General features: G+C 33.5%; 2 protein-coding genes across 3 annotated transcripts in view; both read right to left on the reverse strand.

Annotated features, from left to right (window-relative positions):
- Positions 1-2,151: 2,151 nt before the first annotated feature.
- Positions 2,152-22,395, reverse strand: part of LOC128548575 (uncharacterized) — a 34,322-nt gene continuing 14,078 nt past the window's right edge. The window contains exons 1-2 of one of the 2 annotated variants that reach the window (XM_053523838.1): positions 5,834-5,962; positions 2,152-5,268 (exon numbers count right to left, since the gene is read on the reverse strand). In XM_053523838.1, the coding sequence (XP_053379813.1) occupies positions 3,505-5,088 (1,584 nt within the window). In that variant the 5' untranslated portion in view covers positions 5,089-5,268; positions 5,834-5,962 and the 3' untranslated portion in view covers positions 2,152-3,504. Of the gene's footprint in view, positions 5,269-5,833; positions 5,963-22,395 lie in introns of those variants that run through there. The other variant, XM_053523837.1, reaches the window with a different exon arrangement.
- LOC128548577 (sex peptide receptor-like) lies at positions 16,905-21,780 on the reverse strand. Its single transcript, XM_053523839.1, has one exon. The coding sequence runs from the start codon at positions 19,387-19,389 to the stop codon at positions 17,836-17,838; it is 1,554 nt and encodes a 517-aa protein (XP_053379814.1). The 5' UTR covers positions 19,390-21,780; the 3' UTR covers positions 16,905-17,835.

Below are 22,395 nucleotides of genomic sequence, written 5' to 3' on the forward strand. Positions count from 1 at the left end.
ATTTTATAATTTATTCATTGTCAAAGAAAATGTCTGACGTAAATGGAAATGCTTTTAATATTACGGGTATGGGACACCTTAAGTTTTAACCAAATTTTTAAACAGATCTGAAATTTTCAACATAGGCACATATGTCGTCATAAAATTGCCATAAATTCTGTGAAAGAAGCTGGACGTATTTTCAAAATATTTCTCAGGTCCTCAAACATTCATTACTCAAACATTTCTATGTGAGCTAAATATTGTAAAAATGCACATTTTCTCAAAAACCTGTGATTTTAGCAATATGCAGTGAAATAATTATTTTGAATGTTTCAAAAAAGCTAAATTCAACATAGACGATAAACAGTCTGGTAGCAAACAATGTACATTTTTTCAAGTATAATCAAATTGTGAATTTTCCAAATTGTGTAGGCCTTGTACATGTGTTGTAAGGCTTGAGTGAAATGTGTCCTTTTCTATTACCACACTGGAACAAACTGAATTTAGAATGGACAATTGTTTCCAAACATACACAGCCATGCTATGAACTGTTGTTTTTTGAAAAAGATAGACCGTGTAGTTTTCACATTTAACCGGAACTTTTTTCCAAACAAGGGAAAAAATGTAAATTATCTTTCTGTTGAGAATAAGTAGGGTTGTCTTCCCTGCTCTAACTCCCTCTGAAAAACAGCGCTGACTACGTCCGTTCTACGCTCGAAATCACCACGAGTTTGACCTCTGAACTAGTGTTTATTTCCACGTTGTAGTGGTCAGCCCGAAGCTGTTGGTGAAGCCGCCGACCTAAGAGTGGTTTAATCCCGATGTAATTTTCTGCAGAGTCCGAAATATGTGAGATGTTGAAGATAACTGAATTAGCAGCATACTATTGCTGTAAATAGATCTACTTACTCTGAGCGTGAAAAATCACGAAGACCTGTTCCAAAGTCGTTCTTGTATTTTGCCGACCAGATTCAAAGATTGGCATAAGTTTGCTGATTTCTCGCTGTACCGACTCCACTCTGCCAGACCGTTCATAACGGTTCGGACATCATTGAAACCGTTTGTTCTGAACCAAACAGAAATATGCAACCATAAGTTAATTTTAACGCGCTAGAATTGTTCGTTATAATGTTATGTCACCCTGTTTTACATCAGATATTGCAAACTATAATCTCGTTATGGACTTACTTCTTGTTTTATGTAACTGAGAAAATGTTCAGCTACCCATTTTATGTCAAAAGTCACCCACACTCTGAGTTTTTAACGATGTCCGATGCATAATCACTCAACAATAATTTTAATAAAGTTAACAGAATCGGAGTTTGTCTCACTAAGGTTATTCCTCATTCCCCCATTTAAATAATAAATGGTAATATCAGGTCACAAAATTAAAAAAAGGTCGAAAATAGGTAAAAATGTGGCAGTACAATTCTATTGAAAGCTACCTTTCATTTCATTGGAAATAAGTCCTACATTAGATTGAACAGTCGTGCTTACGTTTTCTTTAAGGCATAATATATAACGGAACGTTTTCGATGTGTCAGTCATAAACATTGAGGAAGCTGTTCACGTGAGACTGAGTGAGGCTTCTATTTTAAATCTGAAAGACGTAAAATACTCTAGTTTAAGGTGTTCGCATTAACAAAATTATAATAAGCTGTTTCTAATCAGTGCATTTTGTAATGTGCCATCATAACTTACTCAAAACAAATTCTGGAGAAAAAAACATTTGAAGGATACGAATGGAATTGCATCTACTTTGTCTTTTTATTTTACGCTTAAATTCAGCAGTACGCCCTATCGAATACGTTAAACCATGTCCAACCAGCGCACATTTCGTAACAGCAAAAACAAAACATAAATCACCACAAACAAGATACTTTATTAACAATGTCGACATAAACTTGACTTTGACTTATAAACAGATGCAATACAATAGCTGTTTAATTAATGTTATGAATAACTAAATGTTTGGAAAAGCACTGATTTCAATACTGCACATGATGACCATTTAATATTTCTTTGTCTATTTCTATAATTATTTTTTGTGTTTAACTTCGTGCAGACATTATAATAATATTATTGTTTTTGTTGTTTTTTTTTTTTTTTGGGGGGGGGGGGTTGGGGGGTTTTTTTTTTTTTTTTTTTGTTTTGTTTTTTTCTTTTTGATTGATTGCAACGCTTTCCCCTACTTTTCTCTCATTAAAGTTTTTGTTTTTGGTGCGAGGATTACAGTTTAACCTCTTGTATACTGTAAAATCATTTAATTTCGTGGGCATGAATTTTCGTGGTTTTGGTCAAAATGACATTTTCTTGGGGATATGAATTCGTGGAATTCAACTTTTGAACATAAAATGAATGGGAATTTCGCTATTTCGTTGAGATTAAATTTCGTGGATTGACTCAACCACGAAATCCACGAAAATTAGTCCCCCACGAATATAAGTGATTTCACAGTATAATTTTGTCTTCTGAAATTGCCTTTGTTCTACATACTGTTTATGCCACTAAGGATTAATTTCTTCATAATACGTTATTATTATTTAATATGTATTTCACTTCACTGTCTATGTTACATACTAAGGATGAACTTCTACATTATTATGTTAGAGGACCACATATTAGACTTGCGATAGCCAAATATGTTATCCTCTTCAAATAAAGTAATTATTATTATATGATGACTATTATTATTATTATTATTATTATCATCATCATCATCATCATCATCATCATTATTACTTGAGAGAATATACATATAAACTGTCTAATTTGGTTCGTTCGTAGCAAAGAGAACCATTTAAGGTTTAAAGGAAAATATGAGATAGTTAATGCAATACAAACAACTCCATTTAAAGTGCTTACAATTAAGCTGCTACATTTCTTTTTACGGACATAAAATATAATAATTTCTTGTTAAACCCTATTTTCGACAAATGTTTTCTCAAATATTTGTAAAATGTTTGACTATTGATTAGTATAGTAGAAAATATTGTTGAATATCCACTGTTTTTATTACCCTTTTTATGGCTCTGACAGTATAAGACCATACACAGTATTGAATATTGAGCAGTGATTTTCTGACCATGTATTTGTGTATAACATATAATTCGACAGCTTCGTTATCTGTTTCAACATAAGTCCAAAGATTTGTGCAACTTTAAAAAAAACTCTTTAGAAGGCTACGAAATGATAAATGAACGTCTACATGTAACAGCAATCATACAAAAATATCAAACCAATCATTTGTTTTGCTTTTATTGACCCTATATGTTATGTATGAGTCTTGCCTTTTTGACATAAAAATCTTATTAATATATGGAATGTCTTTGTAAGGAAGTAAAATAAGGTTCATTCTGATACAAAACATACTACTAATTGAAACTTTTATTTGTAAAGATAAGAGTCTGTCACTTGTTCAAACATGGATATGTTCCGTAAGTTCTTTAGTCTTTACTCATGTATGAAGAATACGGACATTATAATCGTACATTTCACAAGTGCACGATATTCACGTATTTTCTAAACTTTTGCATTTAACGTTTCAAATTCGTGACACTCTGGGTGCGAACTTAGGGTAATATCAACAGAAATTGACTCCATAAACCTTGTTTCTCGTGTTCCCCTAGGTACAAAATGTAACTCCTGTCCATCTTTGGAACTTGGGCAATCCGCTTTTCGAATTGTCGTTCTGTTAGAGGCGGAAGACAATCTAGATATCGAAAGCCTTCTTGGACCTCCGACAATTTTCTGGAAAGGCTTGAAAAATGTACTGTATAGACATCTGCGAAATCTCTTATTCAAAAATGTATATACGTAGATATTAGCGTGGAACGAAAGTAAGAGTGATACTTCGTACGACATATGAATTGCTCTGTTTGTTCCCAAATGAATGTCTTTACCATTGTTCACAGATTTTGCTACGAGGTTATACAGCAAGAAAATGCCATAAGGAATTTCCGGTATTAGGAACACAATAACAACAGCTGTTACAGTTATAGAAATGCGGCGATTTTCTTCAACACGTTTTGCCAGTTGTGAGGGATTTGACACCATTCTAAATAGACTTCGCTCACCTAGATGTAACTTTCGGATAAGTAGCACTGTGAAAATTAGGAGGGTGGCGCAAGGTATGAGATGACGCACGAAAAAAGAGAACCACAGGTAAATACATCCACCTCCGCATTCATCAGCAGTCAACTCCCATTGACAAGAACCGTCGACTGCTTTCTCGCTTCCTAGATGGTACGAATGAAAAACTGGAGACAATACGAAAATTGCACCGCACCATAAAATTGTATTCCTTCCGTTGAATAAGTATTTGCACCTAAACGGAAAAGCGGCAGCCACGTATCTCTGAATGCAAAGGAATAGTGTTAGGAATACTGATACCGTATGGAAATATTTGGACAAGAAATACTTCGAGATCATAAATCCACGACATAGACTCTTTGTAAGAATGTATCCATCAATGGGTTCCTTTGTTCCTGCGAAATCATATTGATATGCGTCCGAAGCGTTGCTCCCGAAGCCACCTTGATAGTCATAAGAGTAAGCAAAACTTTCGTAATCTGTTTGGTTCAAATCAGCTGACAGGTTGGCATTTTCATGAACATAATCACTATAGTCTGGAAATGGGTCATATCTCTGATATACCATGATGTAACTCGGCAAAGTAACAAGTCCAGTTAATGAATCAGAAATTGCAATTGCAGCGAGAATCATGTTTGTTGCATTGCGCATCTTCCTCCGCAGCAATACTGATATAACAATAACGTTCACAAGGAAAACGAAAATGACCAGTATTTCCCAAATATATAAGTAAACTGATCTTTCAAATGAGTACCCAGGATACATGTATTCGTCGCCGTAATGATAGCTGTAATTTTCGTAGATGTAAGAATAGTCATTTTCCCTACCATCGTGAGAGATAGTTGTTGACTCCGACATTGTTTGTCCTGAAGGGGTTGTATTGTAACCTATTACAAGAGTGGTTGTAGGGCTCTCATAGATATATGATGAAATATTCACTAGTAATGATGTGGCTATTAATGTATTTGTTGTCAATGGTGAGTTAGTATTTACGCTTCCGTTTGCGTTTTCCATCTTCAAAGGCACATGAATTTGCAATAGAGTTCTGAATGTGTACGAAGTATAAATGTAAATATTAGAAACGTTTTAAACGTTTATACACGTGTTTTGTTCCTGTTGTTGCTGTGTACATGGGCACGTGGTCTCATCTGAAATCCTGCTAAGTCTTCATATGGTAAGACGGCTTTATAAATACTGAAAATATAAAGAAATTGTATATCATTACACAAACAAAACCATTACTGATGATACATTCGTTTAATAATGAAGGCACCATAATTATATTGGCAATACATATTACATATATTGCAAAAGTATGTAGTTATTTGGTAACAGTGATATAAGTAAGGACATATATTCATATATTTGTTTAATATGCATTTAAATTTGGATTATTTTGCAAATAATAACGATTTAAAGTATTTGTGAATTAAACGTATTTCTTACTACAACAAAGGATCTTAAGGACTTTCTGGTTTACCATCCTAACGTCCGAATTAGGAAAATGAAATAGGTCACCCTTCAATAATATTTTTTTCTAAAGAATCTTTTACTTCATTGCCCCATTTCGACAATAGGCATTCATTTTTTCATTAAATTAAATATGTATCTTTTTGAAACACATTTTCCTTATATAGGAAGGCAGTGATTTACAGTGAAAATGTTCAGGTAGTTTTAGTCAGATTGAATACTAACTTAGGTGGCCAAAGTCATTATTTTAAACAATACGACAAATGATTATGAAGCATAAAAATATTACCTAATAGTTTATTTTCTCATTGTTTTATATCCTAAAAATACCATATAAGTCACTTCACAGAGTATTTTAGTTACTGTATATGCTCTAAAATGTTGTTTACAAAAGCTATGCATTAGTTGTCTTCTCTTTGAATTCTTATAGTTTCCGCAGGAAGAAAATTTTTAACTTTTTCTTCCTCGAATTACCATGGAAGAGTGAATTATCAATATCACCAACTTAAGAAATATTTTTCGCGGTTTTTAAAAGTATTTAAGGCTGTTTCAGTTCCCTATTGCCAATTGTTCATTGATTTATTTACCTTGCAGTTTTTTCATATTCATGGAAGATATATTTCTAATACTTTTACGGAAATACCAGGGTTTTTTTTGCGGTTTTCAAAGTGTCTCTGAATTAATAAAGTTTCGATTTAGTTTCAGTAGCTGCTTGGTAATATTGTGCTCGTTGCTTATTTTCCGTACATTGTTCAGATTTACAAGGGCATTTCCTCTCGTGCAGAAATGCATCATATTTTGTTTCATACTGAAGCTATAAATTGCTGTATGCCAGATAATTTATCACTGCTATTCATTATCCCAAAACAGCCACTACGACATAAGGTGATACCGTCTACTACATTAACGATGTTTTATATGTTTGAAACACGTAAATTTATCCGTTTAGGACAGACATTAAAGGCAGGGTGTAGCATACTGATACTTACATCAAACCAAGGATAAAAGGCATTTTTGTTAACAGCTTTAGCGACAACGTTTCAATCTTAAGATTTAATATATGAGCCGTGCCATGAGAAAACCAACATAGTGGCTTTGTGACCAGCATGGATCCAGACCAGCCTGCGCATCCGCGCAGTCTGGTCAGGATCCATGCTGCTCGCTTATGGTTTCTCTAATTGCAACAGGCTTTGAAAGCGAACAACAGTCCGCGCAGTCTGGTCAGGATCCATGCTGGTCGCAAAGCCACTGTGTTGGTTTTCTCATGGCGCGGCTCATATGATCAAATTATTTGACAAGTGAAAAAAATCAGGTAGTTAGAATTAGCGGATCTCTTTAGTCATGGGCAAATACCTCAAATATAAGCAAATAAACCCACATATTTCATGTATCATTTTTTATTCTTCTGTGGGACGTTTATTTAAGAAGCAAAAGGTCCAATTTCATAGAGTTAGATTCGTATTAAGAGGTGTTTTAATATTTCTTATAAAATTTAGTAATCACTTCCCTTTAATCAGAAGTATGAAAAAGTGGACTACTGCTTTTTATTTCTATATTATTTCTAATTTTACATTTGCATTTTGTAGATATTGGGATATTTCAAAACTCTGAACAAAAAGACAAGTTTAAAAACAATGTCTGGCTTCGGGATTTATATATTTCTAATCTATCCTGTTTGTGCAACCAAGACAGGTAAAGAGAGGTAATAATATTTCAACAAATTTGCATTTCAAATGAATTTCGGCTAGTATAATATTGGCAATATAAATATTTTGACAAATATAATACAGCAGCTTGTTTATTCAATGACATATGACTTCTTTTTTATTAAATTTACACATATGCTAAAATAACTCGGTTGTGCAGCTGGGACAGGATAAAACCAAATTTTAAAAATAATCTAGTGAAACTCTTAACAGTATTAAGCAGTCAGTGAACACAAAGAAGTAAACACAAATAAGTGTAAATCAACTTTCTACCAAACCCATTAATTGATCAAAATCTGATTTACCGCCAGATATGCAGAATTTCTTTATAAGAAAATGTCACTAAAAGTTTATTTTTCCCGTAGAAACGCATTAAGAAATTAAGTACTCTATCTCTTTCATTAGTGAATGTTATAAGATTTCACTTAAAAGCTATTTGATTAATGTTATGATCATAATGATATACAGTATACAAGAGATATAGATATAGGTTACACAACATGCTTGAAGTTGTCGGTTGTCTGAATGTAGAATCTATAACATTAAATAAAGATTTTTAAGTCTAAATAGTTTATATTTGTTTATATTGATGGGTTTAATGTCGCCTAGCCACAATTATAGGTCATATGGCTTTTGTCATGCTTTTATGGTAGAGGAAGACCAAAGGTGGCCTCTGTGCATTAAGAAATTTTGATAGCGGTAGGCCCTACATATGTTTCAATTGAGTGTAGTGAAATTTCAAGCACCCTATCTCTTTCATTAGCGAATGTTATAACCTATTCAATTAATGTTATGATCATAATGATATATACAAAAGATACAGATTTTCAAGGTTACACCAAATACTTATGTTGTCTGTTGTCTGAATGTAGAACCTATAACAGTAAATAACGATCATTAAGTCTAAAGAGTTTATATTTGTTCATGTCGGTGGGTTTAATGTCGCTTAGACACAATTATAGGTCATATGGCTTTTGTTAAGCTTTTATGGTAGAGGAAGACCAAAGGTGGCCTCTGTGCACTATTTCATCACGGGCGGGCACCTGAGTAGAACGACCCGCCCTTCCGTAAGCCAGCTGGATGACTTCTTTGCAAAATAAGGAAGAATTCAACGCCCCGAATGAAGCTCCAATCCACATCGTTGAGGGAAAGAGATTTGAAGTCAGCGACCTGATGAAAACATATTTTACAAATTAGTCGTATGCATGAAATAAGTCTTCGATTATTGAACAAATATTTAGTAGTTTGTACTAAAAATGTCTTCGAATATGAACATATGGATATATAAAAGTTGATAAAATGAACACAATTGATACTGACATGTACATAAGAGTAATAACTGTGTTTCGTGAAGCACAACTTTGTGTTTTGAAATTAATGTTTTAACTTCGCGAGAAAGCTTAACATCGATTTTCATTGATATTTTATTTTTTCGTCTGACTCAGCGAACTGTCTGTAACAAATATACGACAATGAGTTTGAAAAGGTATGAGTAGCTATTCAATTGCAACTCCCAGTTCGTTTTGAACTTTCAATACACATGCCATTAAAATTGAAAACATAGTGTACAAACTAGTCGTATTAGAAGGAATAAGGTCAGTTATTCGGTCAAAATTTGCTTCCGTAGTGTAGTCCAAAGTAAATAAATCCTCATTCTTTCCGTTTTGTTTAATTTCTTGTTGAACAGATGCTTGTAAAACATATTACCACTGCATGAAATGAGACGGTTTTCTTATTTATACTTTAATGAGGGTAAGATTAGCAGAATAAAACCCGAACTATGAGTTTGGGCAAGATCAAACAGCAGATCACAACTTACTGGCCTTAGGTATCCAGTATATTGTATTTTAACATTTTGCTCATTTGTTTGGGCAGGCGATTGAAGCACCTCATGTCTTTGCTTAATTTCTATTTTTTTTTCTTTTGCTACATTTTCTGACAATCGGAACGTTCTTTCATTTTGGTAATAAAAACTTAAGGGGAGTAACTGTAACACAATTGCGTACTGCAAAGCCAAAACTGAAAAAGATTTGAAACAAAGTTACAATCGTTTAAGACATGCAAGCTATTACTAGGCTAATGATTAATAGTTGTTAGTATAGGCATAGGAAATAGAGATCAATATAATTGCACCTTTACTAATCCTACCAGGTGTTCTGTATTATAAAAGTGGATCTATTGTGACATTTTGATACAAGCAAAACTGTATTATCTGCACTATTATTTACCTAGTGGTACTTCGTTTTATTATTGGCTTGTTAAAAGTTAATTTTTTACCATATGTAAGTTGACAGAATCATAGGAACCATGTCTTGAGGGGTAAATCAAACACAAATGAATAAATCCTTAATGATTTTGTTGTGCAAAAAAGTATGGTATTATGTCTAAAACAGTTTTCATTTTCCACTCAATTGTGTAATTGCAAGGGAAGTAAACTAATAGATCTCTACTTATAAGTACTAGCCCAAGGCAAGAGTTGTCATTCTTTGTGGATCACAACTTTAAATTAAAAATTAAAACTTCTGTTATTGATATTAAGAAAACTATCATAAACTTCACATTTCTGAAATCATTTTTGGTTATTTCAAGGACTTGGAAATTAATTTCTAGACTTATTTAATGTAATTCTATCATTGAAATTTTTAGGGCCTATCACTAGTTAGTAGGTGCATGGTGTACATTATTTGGAGAAGTTTTAGAATGACAGTTTACTCGCAACATTTGCATAAATCTACGATCGTATCCTAGAAAGGAAATAGTCGAATATTGTCCATTATCATTAAAGATTAGCGTTGTTGGTATATGAATATTTGGACATATCATTTTTGGTTGAAAGAGAAGCTATCGTGACAAACGCATTCCGATTTAAAGGCCTTTCTTTGAATGTATAATAAATGGATGCTGAATATATTTTTGCCTTGAATGTCAATGGGTGATTTTATCAGATAAAGCATCATTATTTACCTAATAAACAAGCCGAATACCTGTGATGCAACGCCATTTATCTGAAGATCCCGCGCCGAACGGGTGAAACCGGTTATTTATTTCTTTACTTTGTATTGATTTTTAAATGTTTATAGACAATATTAAAATGTAAATACTTGAGCATCTTTCTCCACATATTTTCCCCTATATATATATAGTAGGCCCACAACAAAACGAAGCTGTAACGGAAAAATATTGTAGACGGGTTGCTTCGAAAATCCAACAACAAATACACAATACATATTATGCAAAATACAGATAAATGGGGATGGGGTGATAAGGGGTAAATAAAAGGGTCTGCAACAAGTAATATTGAAAACAGAGCAGTCTATCTTTTATAAGATAATGTGATAAAGTAGTATACAAAGTGGATATATCATATGTACTAACTTCAGAAGGTCCGGTATATATACTTTATACTTCTATTAAAATGATATGTTACAACTGGAAAAGAAGCACATGCACAAGCCGAGAACGACAAGATTATATCATATAATTATATAATGTCGTCATAATTAACTTGCGTACAGTTACGTTGTCGTGTGAGTAATATATTGGTGAATATACGTCAAAAACAATGAAAAACAATGTTTACGAAATTTATTATTACTATATAAAAATGAAATACAAAATCATGATAGCGAGTAGTTCAATGAAATATGTGTGAATATTTATATTCGTTGCGAAATACTGAATAGAACCGACTATAAACACTAGGGTTTTAAAACGCCCCATCCATTTATGGCAATTATTTCATCTTTGCATTTTGTATTAAAATATTTTCATGACCATTTATCATACTCATAAATTCTGATCCAATGTGTTGATTTCGTTTGTGGTATTTTAAGCGTGACCGCTGTAATTGTGCACGCGTAGCTTGTGCTGTTATTCATATCATTGTATATACTTACATATTGATGTCGATTACAAACTCATGAACAATCATTTTTACCCTAAAGTTTTTTAGTTTTGATAAATTGAGGGCTTTTTTGAGGGCAGAGTCTACAATAAATGCGTTTCTTAAAATATTTCAACGAAACGTTATAAAGCGACAATATCAAACACCAACCAACAACTAGTTATTTCAGTGTGGGAGAGCAAATGAAGTTAGACTGGACGAGCTGTTGCTCCAGGGTCTTACATTTGACACCGCCATATGATCGTTACTGATTACGCCAACGTCACAAGCATCAGCGTGAGGCATCACTGGTACAGCTGGTCAATTTATTTATTCCGAACGATGTTACGACTGAAATGGATATTCGATATTCTTTTCAAACGGCGACAACTGAATTTCTAAATATCCCAATTAAACTAATCCTGTTATGGGCTTCATAAGTGGCAGTCACTTTTCATTTAGCACAGAAAAAATACAACCATAGTACATTTAATCACTATTCAAATTATTATTCATATTTTGTATAGGTCTATCAATGTACCGATTCTTTCTGTACATCAGCACAAAACATACAAAACGATGCGATGAATTGTTGTTTGTCTACAAGTTCACGATTTTATAATTTTCACGTTAAAATGGATTTAGTCTTTTCCAAACAAGGGAAACAACTGTTAACTAATCATCATTCTGTTCAGAGTTGGAGGATTTGTATTCCCTGCTCCAACACTCTTTGGGGAATCTTCGTTGAGAAACACCGCTGACTGATTCCAGTCGGCGTTTGCCACAACGATACCGACATCTGAAAAGGTGTTGACTTCCACCCTGCTGTACTGGTCTGATCGAAGTTTCAAGTGTAGCCACTGAACAAAGAGTTTCAAGCGATTGGGGATTAAGTCCAGAGCGCCCGAAATATGTGCAACAATAAATAGTCAAACAAGCTGTTGACACAAATGGCAGTATTCAAATGCTGAATATTTCAGATAATTTGAGCGTGACAAATCCTGAACAACTCCTTCGCTTTTTTTTCCTGAGATGTTGTGCTTTCCGATAATGGCTAACTAGCACCAGTAAGTGACGCTAAATGAAATACGCATACAGTAAGGATTTGTCGTCATCAATGGCGTTAGACAAATAGATGATATGCGAGTGGGTGAATTTCTACGGGTACTGTGAAATGCTTATTTAGCGATATATCATATGTTGTACAAAACCATTTGCTATTAGCAAAGAATTTTCTTTTTAAATCGTCAACAGTCCTGTATGAAAGACTGAAGTAGCTCAATTACGCCAAATTTTAACAATAAAATCTGTAAAAAGATCCTTCGGAAGCAATGAGTGCAACCAAGAAGAAGAATAGCAGACTCAGTTTGACTGAGTCTGTTCATGAGAAGAAATGAAATGTGCAACAGCTTTCACCTCTCTAACAGTACTTATGATTCTACAGGCAAATGAAAAGACAGTTTTGCACAAATGTTCAACAACATTTGAACGTTTCGGGTTAATGACACTATATGACGTCAAAGATTTTAAATTATTCCGTGTCTAATAAATGTGTTGTTTTCATAATATGTGGATAACTTCATACTTGCTATCCAAGATCATTTACCGTATGGAGGACTCTTGTCTGGTCAGGATTTATAGATATCTAAATAACTTGTTACGAAATTTCATCATCAAAGGTTATGTTAGGAGTTAGAGTCAGATATTTTGTCTATACTTTACGTGTTAGAAATGATAAACATCATTTCATGCGCATTTAGGTAATTTGAAATATTTTTTTGAAAAGTTCAATGACAAATTAAACAATTGTCCGCTGTGCCGTTACGTATACAGTTTTGCTAGTTTTTCCTAGTGACTGCAATGAATTAGACAAATGTTGCTGAAATGTACATCTGCTCATGTTGAATATAAATTGAGTTATTTCTCTTCGTTCATAGTTGTTAAGAAATCATATAACATTCCTGTGCCATCCTGTGTGCTTGGAGACAACTGGGCTGAACATAGCCTTATTAAAACAAAAAGAAGAACAAGTTGAAGCATTATCTTGGACTTATTTTATATATACATTCCGGTCGAAAACTATGTTCGTAAGGACATAAAATCACCTCCAAATTTTAAATATAATGAAAGGTCACTTGAACGATATTTTTCTATAAAAAAACACGTCTCACATTTTCTTTTCAGGTCTAACTTGAGAAAATAGTCTTGCATTTTAAAGTGTATTAAAATTCTGCATTACATGCGTTAAAAATCTAAGCTTGACTTTTTCCATGAAATCGAGAAAATTAAATTACTTATATATTTGACTTCGTGGACAACAAGATATCTTCATGCGTTTGATATAAGACATTGTGTCTGAAATAATTTGACATTCAGCTCTGATTTATGTGGAGAAACTGGCAGTTACTTGCGGAGAACAGGTTTGTACTGGTACAGAATCCAGAAACACTTGTTAGGTTTATTGCCTGCCATTACATAACTGAAATACTTCTGAAAAACGGCGATTTCAACATTTTCCGATTTTCGCTGTGAATTCAGCTATATTTACTTTATGAGAATACTTTACTGGGCGTCCATATATATATATATATATATATATATATATATATATATATATATATATATATATATATATATATATATATATATATATATAGTTCAATTTGTAAGGAATAAACAGCAGCAGACTTCTGTGTTTTACAATTATTTTAATTCTTCACTGCAAGCGCTTTCAATACATATATCTTCAGGCAGTTTACATTTTGAAATAATGTACAATGACGTCACGTCATAACAAAAATTACGGGAAACGTCGTAAACAGACGTTGCGACAAACTTCAAGAAAAATATATTATACACTCAAGAATACCCTGTGTATGTATGCACACAAAACTTGAAACAGATATATTATAACATTTAAAATGGAAGTTAAAAACTGTGCTTAAAACATATTTATGCTCGATATATCAGTCTAACAAATAATATCAAGATGATTAATTAAAAAGTAATAATAGCTTAAAAATCAATTATGGATACAGTAAAGAGAAAGAATTGCTCAAATTACCCTCACGTTCTTTATGACAAAAGTAGTATATAACCAATGATAGATATAGCATCAAAAATTAAAGTGAGGTAATAAAATTTAAAGCTAAAACTGTATACCAGGAAAGAAAAGAGATAAAAATTTAAAAACAAAGCAATATAGTACGTTAAATGTACACAGTTGATGGTATTAATTTCTAAACAATTATGACCAATACTATTCCACGTGTAAAGATAGATGAGCAAGAATATATAAAGAGGAGATTCTAGTTACACTGAACATAAACAATTAATTTAAGGAGCTGGCCATACTCGCGGGCCCCAAGAACTAATAACAAACGCTGTTAAGTTCTGGTTTCAAAACGTTTATAAAATATAGTTCTTTCTCATCTCTGAAACTGTCACTATTAGTCAAATTTTTGTAAAGAGGGAATATTTCAAACTTCCCACCAGAGCATTTATGGATATGTTTATTTACTTTCAGGATACGTAGTTCATCATTATTAGTTTGTTGTCTATGTAGTGTCATTCGTCGGCACAGTTCATTCTTTGTTTGACCGATGTAAAATTGTTTGCAATTCGCGCAGATAATAGAATAAATAACATTTTTGAAATACAATTCATATTCTGTTTAACAGTAAACGTTTTACCATTTGAAAATCTAATTGAGTCTCCTTCTAGCAAATCTGGACACGTCTTACATCTGCTTCTGTTACACTTTGTTACAGTCGCGATATTTTCCACCATATCAAATTTCGATTTAGATAGAATGCGTTTTAAGCTTTTTGGTTGCCTTTTACTATTTATTAATTTTTTCTGTTGTAAAACATTTTTCATCCTGTCACTGTTCTGCAGCATTGCTTTGCATGTTTGTATTGCCGGCGACATGTTCTTATTACGTGGGTTAAAAGTTGTTACAAATGGAATGACATTATAATCCGATGTTTGATTTTCGCGATTATTCGTTGCTATAGGTCCTTTTGATTCCGCCTTTGATATTCCGTGCTTAATAATTTCTTCCGGATAGTTTTGTTTCAATAATTGTAACTTTAATTCTGAAAGTCGTGTTTCTTGTAACTGTTTATCTTTCACTATAGTGATTATTCTTGAAGCTAAGTTAAACGGTATATTAACCTTAGTATGTTTAGGGTGGCAGGAATTAAAGTTTAAGTAGTTATGTGTGTCAGTAGATTTACAGTACAGGTCCGTCGTTATACTATTTCCAGATTTTTTAACAAGAATATCTAAGAACGGCATGATAACATCATTCTCGCTGCATGTGAACTGTTCTCTTAAACTATAAAAGCTATTGCTTTGAAACTTGCAACACTTGTTCACCATCATAAGCTGACCGTGTACATCAAGAAACATAACTCCATCCTGCTTTTTTCAAGAATTATTGCTTCTTTTGGACTTAGAAAATCAGTTTTCTTGGTTGAGTAATATGTTTAGGTCAGCTTTTCTAAAGCTATTGCTTTAAAATTTGCAACACTTGTTCACCAACATAAGCTGACCACGTACAGCAAGAAACATAACTCTGTCCTGCTTTTTGCAAGACTTATGGCCCCTTTTTGACTTAGAAAATATCAGATTTATTGGTTAAGTTTTATGTTTAGGTCAGGAGAAAACTTGCAACAGTTGTTCACCATCACGAGCTGACTGTGTACATCAAGAAACAAAACTCCATCCTGCTTTTTGCAAGAATTATGGCCCTTTTTGGACTTAGAAAATCATGAGTAGGACAATTTTTTTCTATTATACAAAAAAAATCAGATGAGCGTCAGCACCCGCAAGACGGTGCTCTTGTGAGGTACAACAGCATCTAAATGTGTATCTGTTGTATGTGTTGTTTTTATTCTATTTCGTCTTGATTGTACAGTTTAATCATGTACACATGCATACATACACTGCACGTGTGTTGCGGGTTTGTGTTGGTTACATCCTGGCTTTACTGTTTGATACTTATCCATTTTGTTTGATCAAGCGTTGCATTTTATAGGCAGTAAAATCTGTAAAAAGATCCTTTGGAAGCAAAGAATGCAACCAAGAAGAATAATGGCAGACTCGGTTTGACTGAGCCTGTTCATGATAGGTAATGAAATGTGCAAAGCCTCTCACGTCCCCTAGCATCGGCTTAAGCGGAACTTTATTATACATATATTGAATGGACACCGTGATCCCAAAGGACCAGAAAATATAACAACACTAAATCCAAATACGGGGAGACTTTTTACGGCCGCCACACGGTACTTAAAGATTGCTGTTGGAAGCAAAGAATGCAACCAAGAAGAATAATAGCAGACTCGGTTTGATTGCAGTAAGGCTAACCCTCCTCACGTACGTCACCAAACAACATATTTAGAGCAATTCAGTTGACCCCTGTCACCTAATAAGGTTATCGAAATGGAATTGAACACACTGATTTTAAGAAAGTTCATCACAGAGAATCATGATAGCCACTGATCAGTTTCGTTTTCTTCGTTCTACGTTTATGTAAATTATACTTTTCTCTTCGAACAGTATCGACCTAATTTCTAATACAATCAAGAGAGATTGTTGGACGCATCTATTTGTTTTTAAAGTGCAATTACTGAACGTTGCTAAAATACTTAAATAAAAGTAAACTTACAAGCTCATGCATATCGTCACTCTATATAAAAAGTATATATTATATATAGTAGTCCAAGGCATAGATGCTAATTTCTAGTAAAAAAGAACAGTACACACCGGAGAATTTCAAGTACATACTTTATTTGTAAGCGACATATACAAAATCAATTCAATAATTACATTATAGCTCAATGAACGAAGATGTTTGCAATTGTTTCATATACTGTAAATTAAGCTCTTTTCCCAATCATTGACTGAAGTTGTCTGTCTAAGAATTAAAATACATCAATATAGTTTATCATGTATAATTGTTATATTTCATACCGTATGTACGATAAGGTAATCGCTGGTATAAAAAACATTGCTACAGCTAAACCTGTTTCGCAACAACCAGCTTTCCGTTACCAAATCATGCCCGACCAGGCTTGCCAGAAAAATGTTTTAAGTAGGACGTTTTCTTCTACGTACATATTTCTGTTATTTGTTCCTTCTAAATCAGACTTAATCACAGCACAAGCCCTGAAAACTATCAAAGTTGCACTGGTTGGAGAAGGTACCGCTTTGGAAAATTCTACAGTGAAACGCGGCATGGGATAAAGATAGAATTATGGATTTTGCAGCCGCACTCTTGTTTCCGGGACATTTACAAATGCTAGCTTTTAATACACAATTCCAATTTAAATGACGGCTTCATACACAAACATATTATATATGATATCGTTACATATTCCAAGAATTATGTGCAGGATCCGAGCCGGTAAATATAAAATGATCAATTATTCACTTCATGCATTCCTCGCTTAACTGTTCTAAATCAAGATCAAGTAAAGATACCACGTTGGCAGCCACTTTGTATTTAGATGGTTCTAAAAGTCGTTATGTTATAGCATTACAATAGATATCAAACAAATTAAACAAAAAATATATATTTCAGCTTGACACAAAGGCAATTTACCTTTCATTCACCAGACACATAATGATAAGTCAATTCCGGTTATCTAAATAGTCATTTGCACAAATCATAAAAATGTAAATGTAATTTCATATGTATTACTTATTTTCTTCATTTAACTCTTCAAGTTCACCATCACCTGGGTGCGAACTCTGGGGAATTTCAACTGAAAATTTGGTTTCTACCACACCAGCCTTATTCTCTTTTACCGATTGTTTGCAATGTAACTCTTGTTCATGTTTGGAACTAACACAATCCTGTTTTCGAGTTGTTACGCCAGACGTTGAAGAAGATCTTAAATTTGATAGCTTTCTGAAATTCCCGACCACTCTCTGTACAGGCTTGACAAACGACCTGTAAAGACAGGCGCGAAATCTCGTATTCAAAAATGTATATATGTAGAAATTTGCATGGAACGAAATTACAAGTAATAACTCGTATGACATGTGGATCGCTCTGTTAGTTTCCAATTCGATGTTTCTACCTTTATTTACACTTTTGTCTACAGCGTTATACAGCAGGAAAACACAATAAGGCATTTCCGGTATCAGAAACACAATGACTACTGCTGTTACAATTATAAACATGCGGCGATTTTCCTCTATCCGCCGAGACAGTTGTGACGCATTGTTCGTTATTCTAGGTAGATTCCGTTCACCCAGATGTAACTGTCGGATAAATAGTCCCGTGAAGATCAGGAGGGCGGCGCATGGTATGAGATGACCTATTAGAAATACAAACCACAGGTGAATACAACCACCTCCGCAACCACGCTCTTTCAATTGCCACTGACAAACTCCGTCTTCTGCCTTCTCATTTCCTAGATGGTACAAATGGAGAGCTGGAGATAAAACGAAAATAACCACGCATAATATAAATGTTTTCTTGTGACAAAATAAGCGCTTCGACTTGAAGGGGAACGCGACAGACACGTATCTCTGAATGCCAAGGAATAACGTAAGGAATATTGATACCGTATGAAATGACTTGGACAAGAAATACTTCGAGATCATATATCCACGACATAGACTCTTTGAAAGATCGTATCCATCAGTGGCGGCGTTTGCTTGATAGTAAGCAGAACTATCGTAGTATGTTTGGTTCAATTCAGCTGACAGGTTGGCATTTTCATGAACATAATCACTATAGTCTGAAAGTGGCACATATCTCTGATATACCATGATGTAACTCGGCAAAGTGACAAGTCCAGTCAATGAATCAGAAATTGCAATAGCAACGAGAATCATGTGTGTTGCATTGCGCATTTTTCTGCGCAGCAATATAGATATAACGATGACGTTCACAAGGAAAACGAAAATGACCAGTATTTCCCAAATAAACAAGTACACTGGTCTTTCAAATGAGTATCCAGGATACATGTATCCGTCGTACCCAGGATATATGTACTCGCTGTCATAGTCCAAATCGAAAGAATAGTTCATGTCATTATAGAAATTTTCGCCGCCGTTGTCAGGCTCATACGTTGACCCCAAAGTTGTTTGTCCTAAAGGGGCTGTCTTGGTTACTATTGCATAGGCTGTAGTGGATATCTCATTAATGTATGATAAGTTATCACTTGACAGGGTTGTGACATTTGTTAAATTTGCCGTCAGTGATACGTTTGTATTTACAGTTTCTCTTAAATTCTCCATTTTCACATGAGCATGAATCCGCAAAAGAACTCTAAGCGTGCTCAATGTAGATCTACAAATGTTTGAACCAGAAATGTTTCGCAACGTTAATGCCTATGGTTTTCAATTCTTGTTTATACAGTGGAAATGTGCTAAGTTCCTTTTCGTGTTACATTTTCACCAACATCTGCATACGGTAAGAAAACTTTCACAGTACTGAAAATGATAGAAAATGTTATTGAGAGAAAAGATATTATATGGCACATACACTATATATATATAACCTTTATTTATTTTAACTAAAAGTAAACATGTGTAGTATGTAAAATTATTTTAACATATCTTTTAAAGTAAATACGTTTGCCTAAATTAAATCTATGACTCGTATCACACTAGCGAAATCCTTACGTAACATGCATTTTAATATCTGTTCTCCTCATAATAATGCTACCAGTAACACAAATCAAAACATGACGTAACAAGTTTTTCATCGGCTGACGTCAACAGTGTGCTTCATTTACGAACAACCCGGACATGTTTTCATGTAATGTCTTCTTCATTATCTTAAAAATGTAGAAATTGTTTAGCAATTTAAGCTTAAAATATCAAACTTTCAACATAATCAAACCTGCCTTCTTTTGAATTTGTTAATTTTATGATTCAAAAATGCAATGAAATGTTTGGAATATATAAATGTATGAAAAACATTTCGAAAGCAAAACCCCTCAAGGCCGTGGCTCGGCAACATCCCTTTGGGCGTACAATCATTCCATGTTAAGAAGCCATCCAAATGGCTTGTAAAATTTCTGTAGTTTTAAGAAGATGCCCACCGAAATAACGCTTAGAGGAGCACCTGGGATTCTTTTCCAACCATAAACAGCGGAAACGTGACAATATGTCCTATTATTCACACTGGTCATAGCTTTAGTACAAGCGGTGGTTTCAGTTCGTTTTTTTTCTTCAAGTGTTTGCTTTGTCTGTTTATGTACTAGTGTGTACTAGTCTTGTGTATGTCCGCGTGCTGAGGCTTGCTCTTTTGGGAAGCTAAGAATTTGAAATTTGGCTTTACCTGTTTTCTTTTTACACTGCTTTCCTCAAAAATATTCTGTACATGCATGTTTGGTTCTTTATTTTTTAGAATAGTTTTACAAGAGCAAGTTTGTGCTCAGTACTTATGTATGGGATCTACCAGGCAAGGATAATATCCATTTACACCGTCCTGTAACTTTGATGCCCGGTAATTTAAAAACGTATGTTACAGAAATAAAATCTGAGGGTTTTTCCGCTAATTTCTAATTGTCACGAGAAGTGTAGGCGTTTTCATTTAGTTTCGGTTCATGCTGCACAATTGTTTATTTATTTTCCGTGCATTGTCTTTTTTTCAGTTTAATGAGCACGTACGCCCACATAGACAAGGAGAAGTATGTTAAAACGTAAGCCATGTCTCAACGATACCATGTTACAATATCGCAACGACAATTGTTACAGGGTATCAATGTGACTTGGCTGAGGTCATTTCCACACAGGTTTTCAATTGTTGATAAAATAAAAACATTTAGGTATTTTCAAAAAAAAAAAACGTTAAAGATGAAATGCAATGCCAGTTTTCACCTCAAGAACGATTTTTCTGTAAGTGAGTTCCCAACAAAGCCAATGTTTATTTAAAATCTAACCGAGAAAAAAATTTTGCACGAAGACAAAGGGACACGTGACAAAGTCTGTTCAAAGTATTTGTTAAAATAGATCCTTGATTTCAAGAGATGGAACTCACTTATAGTTGACGTTTGACTTAGCAAGAGACTGGCACAAGGTTATTGTCAAAGGAATCCAGTTACCACTAGAATGCAGCCACCTGCGACACATTCATATCCTGCCAATATGAGTTCATGCGTCTTTACTTCAATCATTGCAAGTTATTAAGAGCAGATCGACAAGAAACAATAATTCGTGTAGAGAATTAACACGTGCATTGAAGTTTTGCTGCTGTAGAATAGAGATTAATATAATGAAATTACATAATCTAAAAATATACTCCCGCTCTATAATTATTGAATGAAATAGTCGCTGATCACATAATGTTTTTAGCTGCAATTCAGGTTTGCAGATACTCAATTTAATTTATTTTGTACCTGTCTAGATCGTTTTCTTGCCTTTAATTAATACATAAGGGATATAATTTTGTGTATATACAACACGTGTGTGATAATCACGTGACGAAAACATCCGAGGAAGGCTACCTGTACGAAATTTTTACAGCTGTAAAACACCTGTATTTTTGTTCAAAATTACAGTCCTGATTATTTCAAATTTACACCTGCAGTTTTTATATAACAACATTGATTTTACAGCTGTAGATTTCAATTTACAGCTGTATTTAAAACGATTGTAAAACAAATCAAAATATGCAAATGAGATACAGCTGTAAAAAAACTTACAGCTGTAAAATTAAAAAAAAATGTCAGCTGTAAATATGCCTAAATGTTACAGCTGTAGAAATATTAAAGGTGTTGAAAAATTGAGAGGGTAATATTTTAAGGTACGAAAACAGATGTACAAAAGTTTTAGGATAAATTGTTATTCTCTTGAAAGGGTACGATTACCACAAAAATAGCAAAACAAATAACATAGTATTTTAAAAACAAAATGTTTTCTGTTTACAGTAAAGCAATTGCAAAATTCAAGAGTATGGAAAAAGGTAGAAACTATGCATCAGATCTTGTTTATAAAACTTTCTTTGTCATAAAAACATATGACAATCTTGTCATTATGACTTGAAAACCCAAACAGCTTCAAATATATTTGTAAATAGTTGATAAATGTATTTAAAAACATGCCCCTTTTTAAAATTAATTATAAAATTTAAAAAAAAAAATTTTTTGCATTTTAATTTTCCAGAAAAATTAAAATTCCCAATATTTTGATATGTGATGTCCCCCTGTAAATTTTAGTTATATCCTGCAAAAATGAATTAAAAAAAGGCTGACAACCCCCCTTTTTTTCCCCCCAAAAAAGTTACAGCAAAAATTA

Source organism: Mercenaria mercenaria, chromosome 14, assembly GCF_021730395.1.
Source record: "Mercenaria mercenaria strain notata chromosome 14, MADL_Memer_1, whole genome shotgun sequence".
Classification (NCBI taxonomy): Eukaryota; Metazoa; Mollusca; class Bivalvia; order Venerida; family Veneridae; genus Mercenaria; species Mercenaria mercenaria.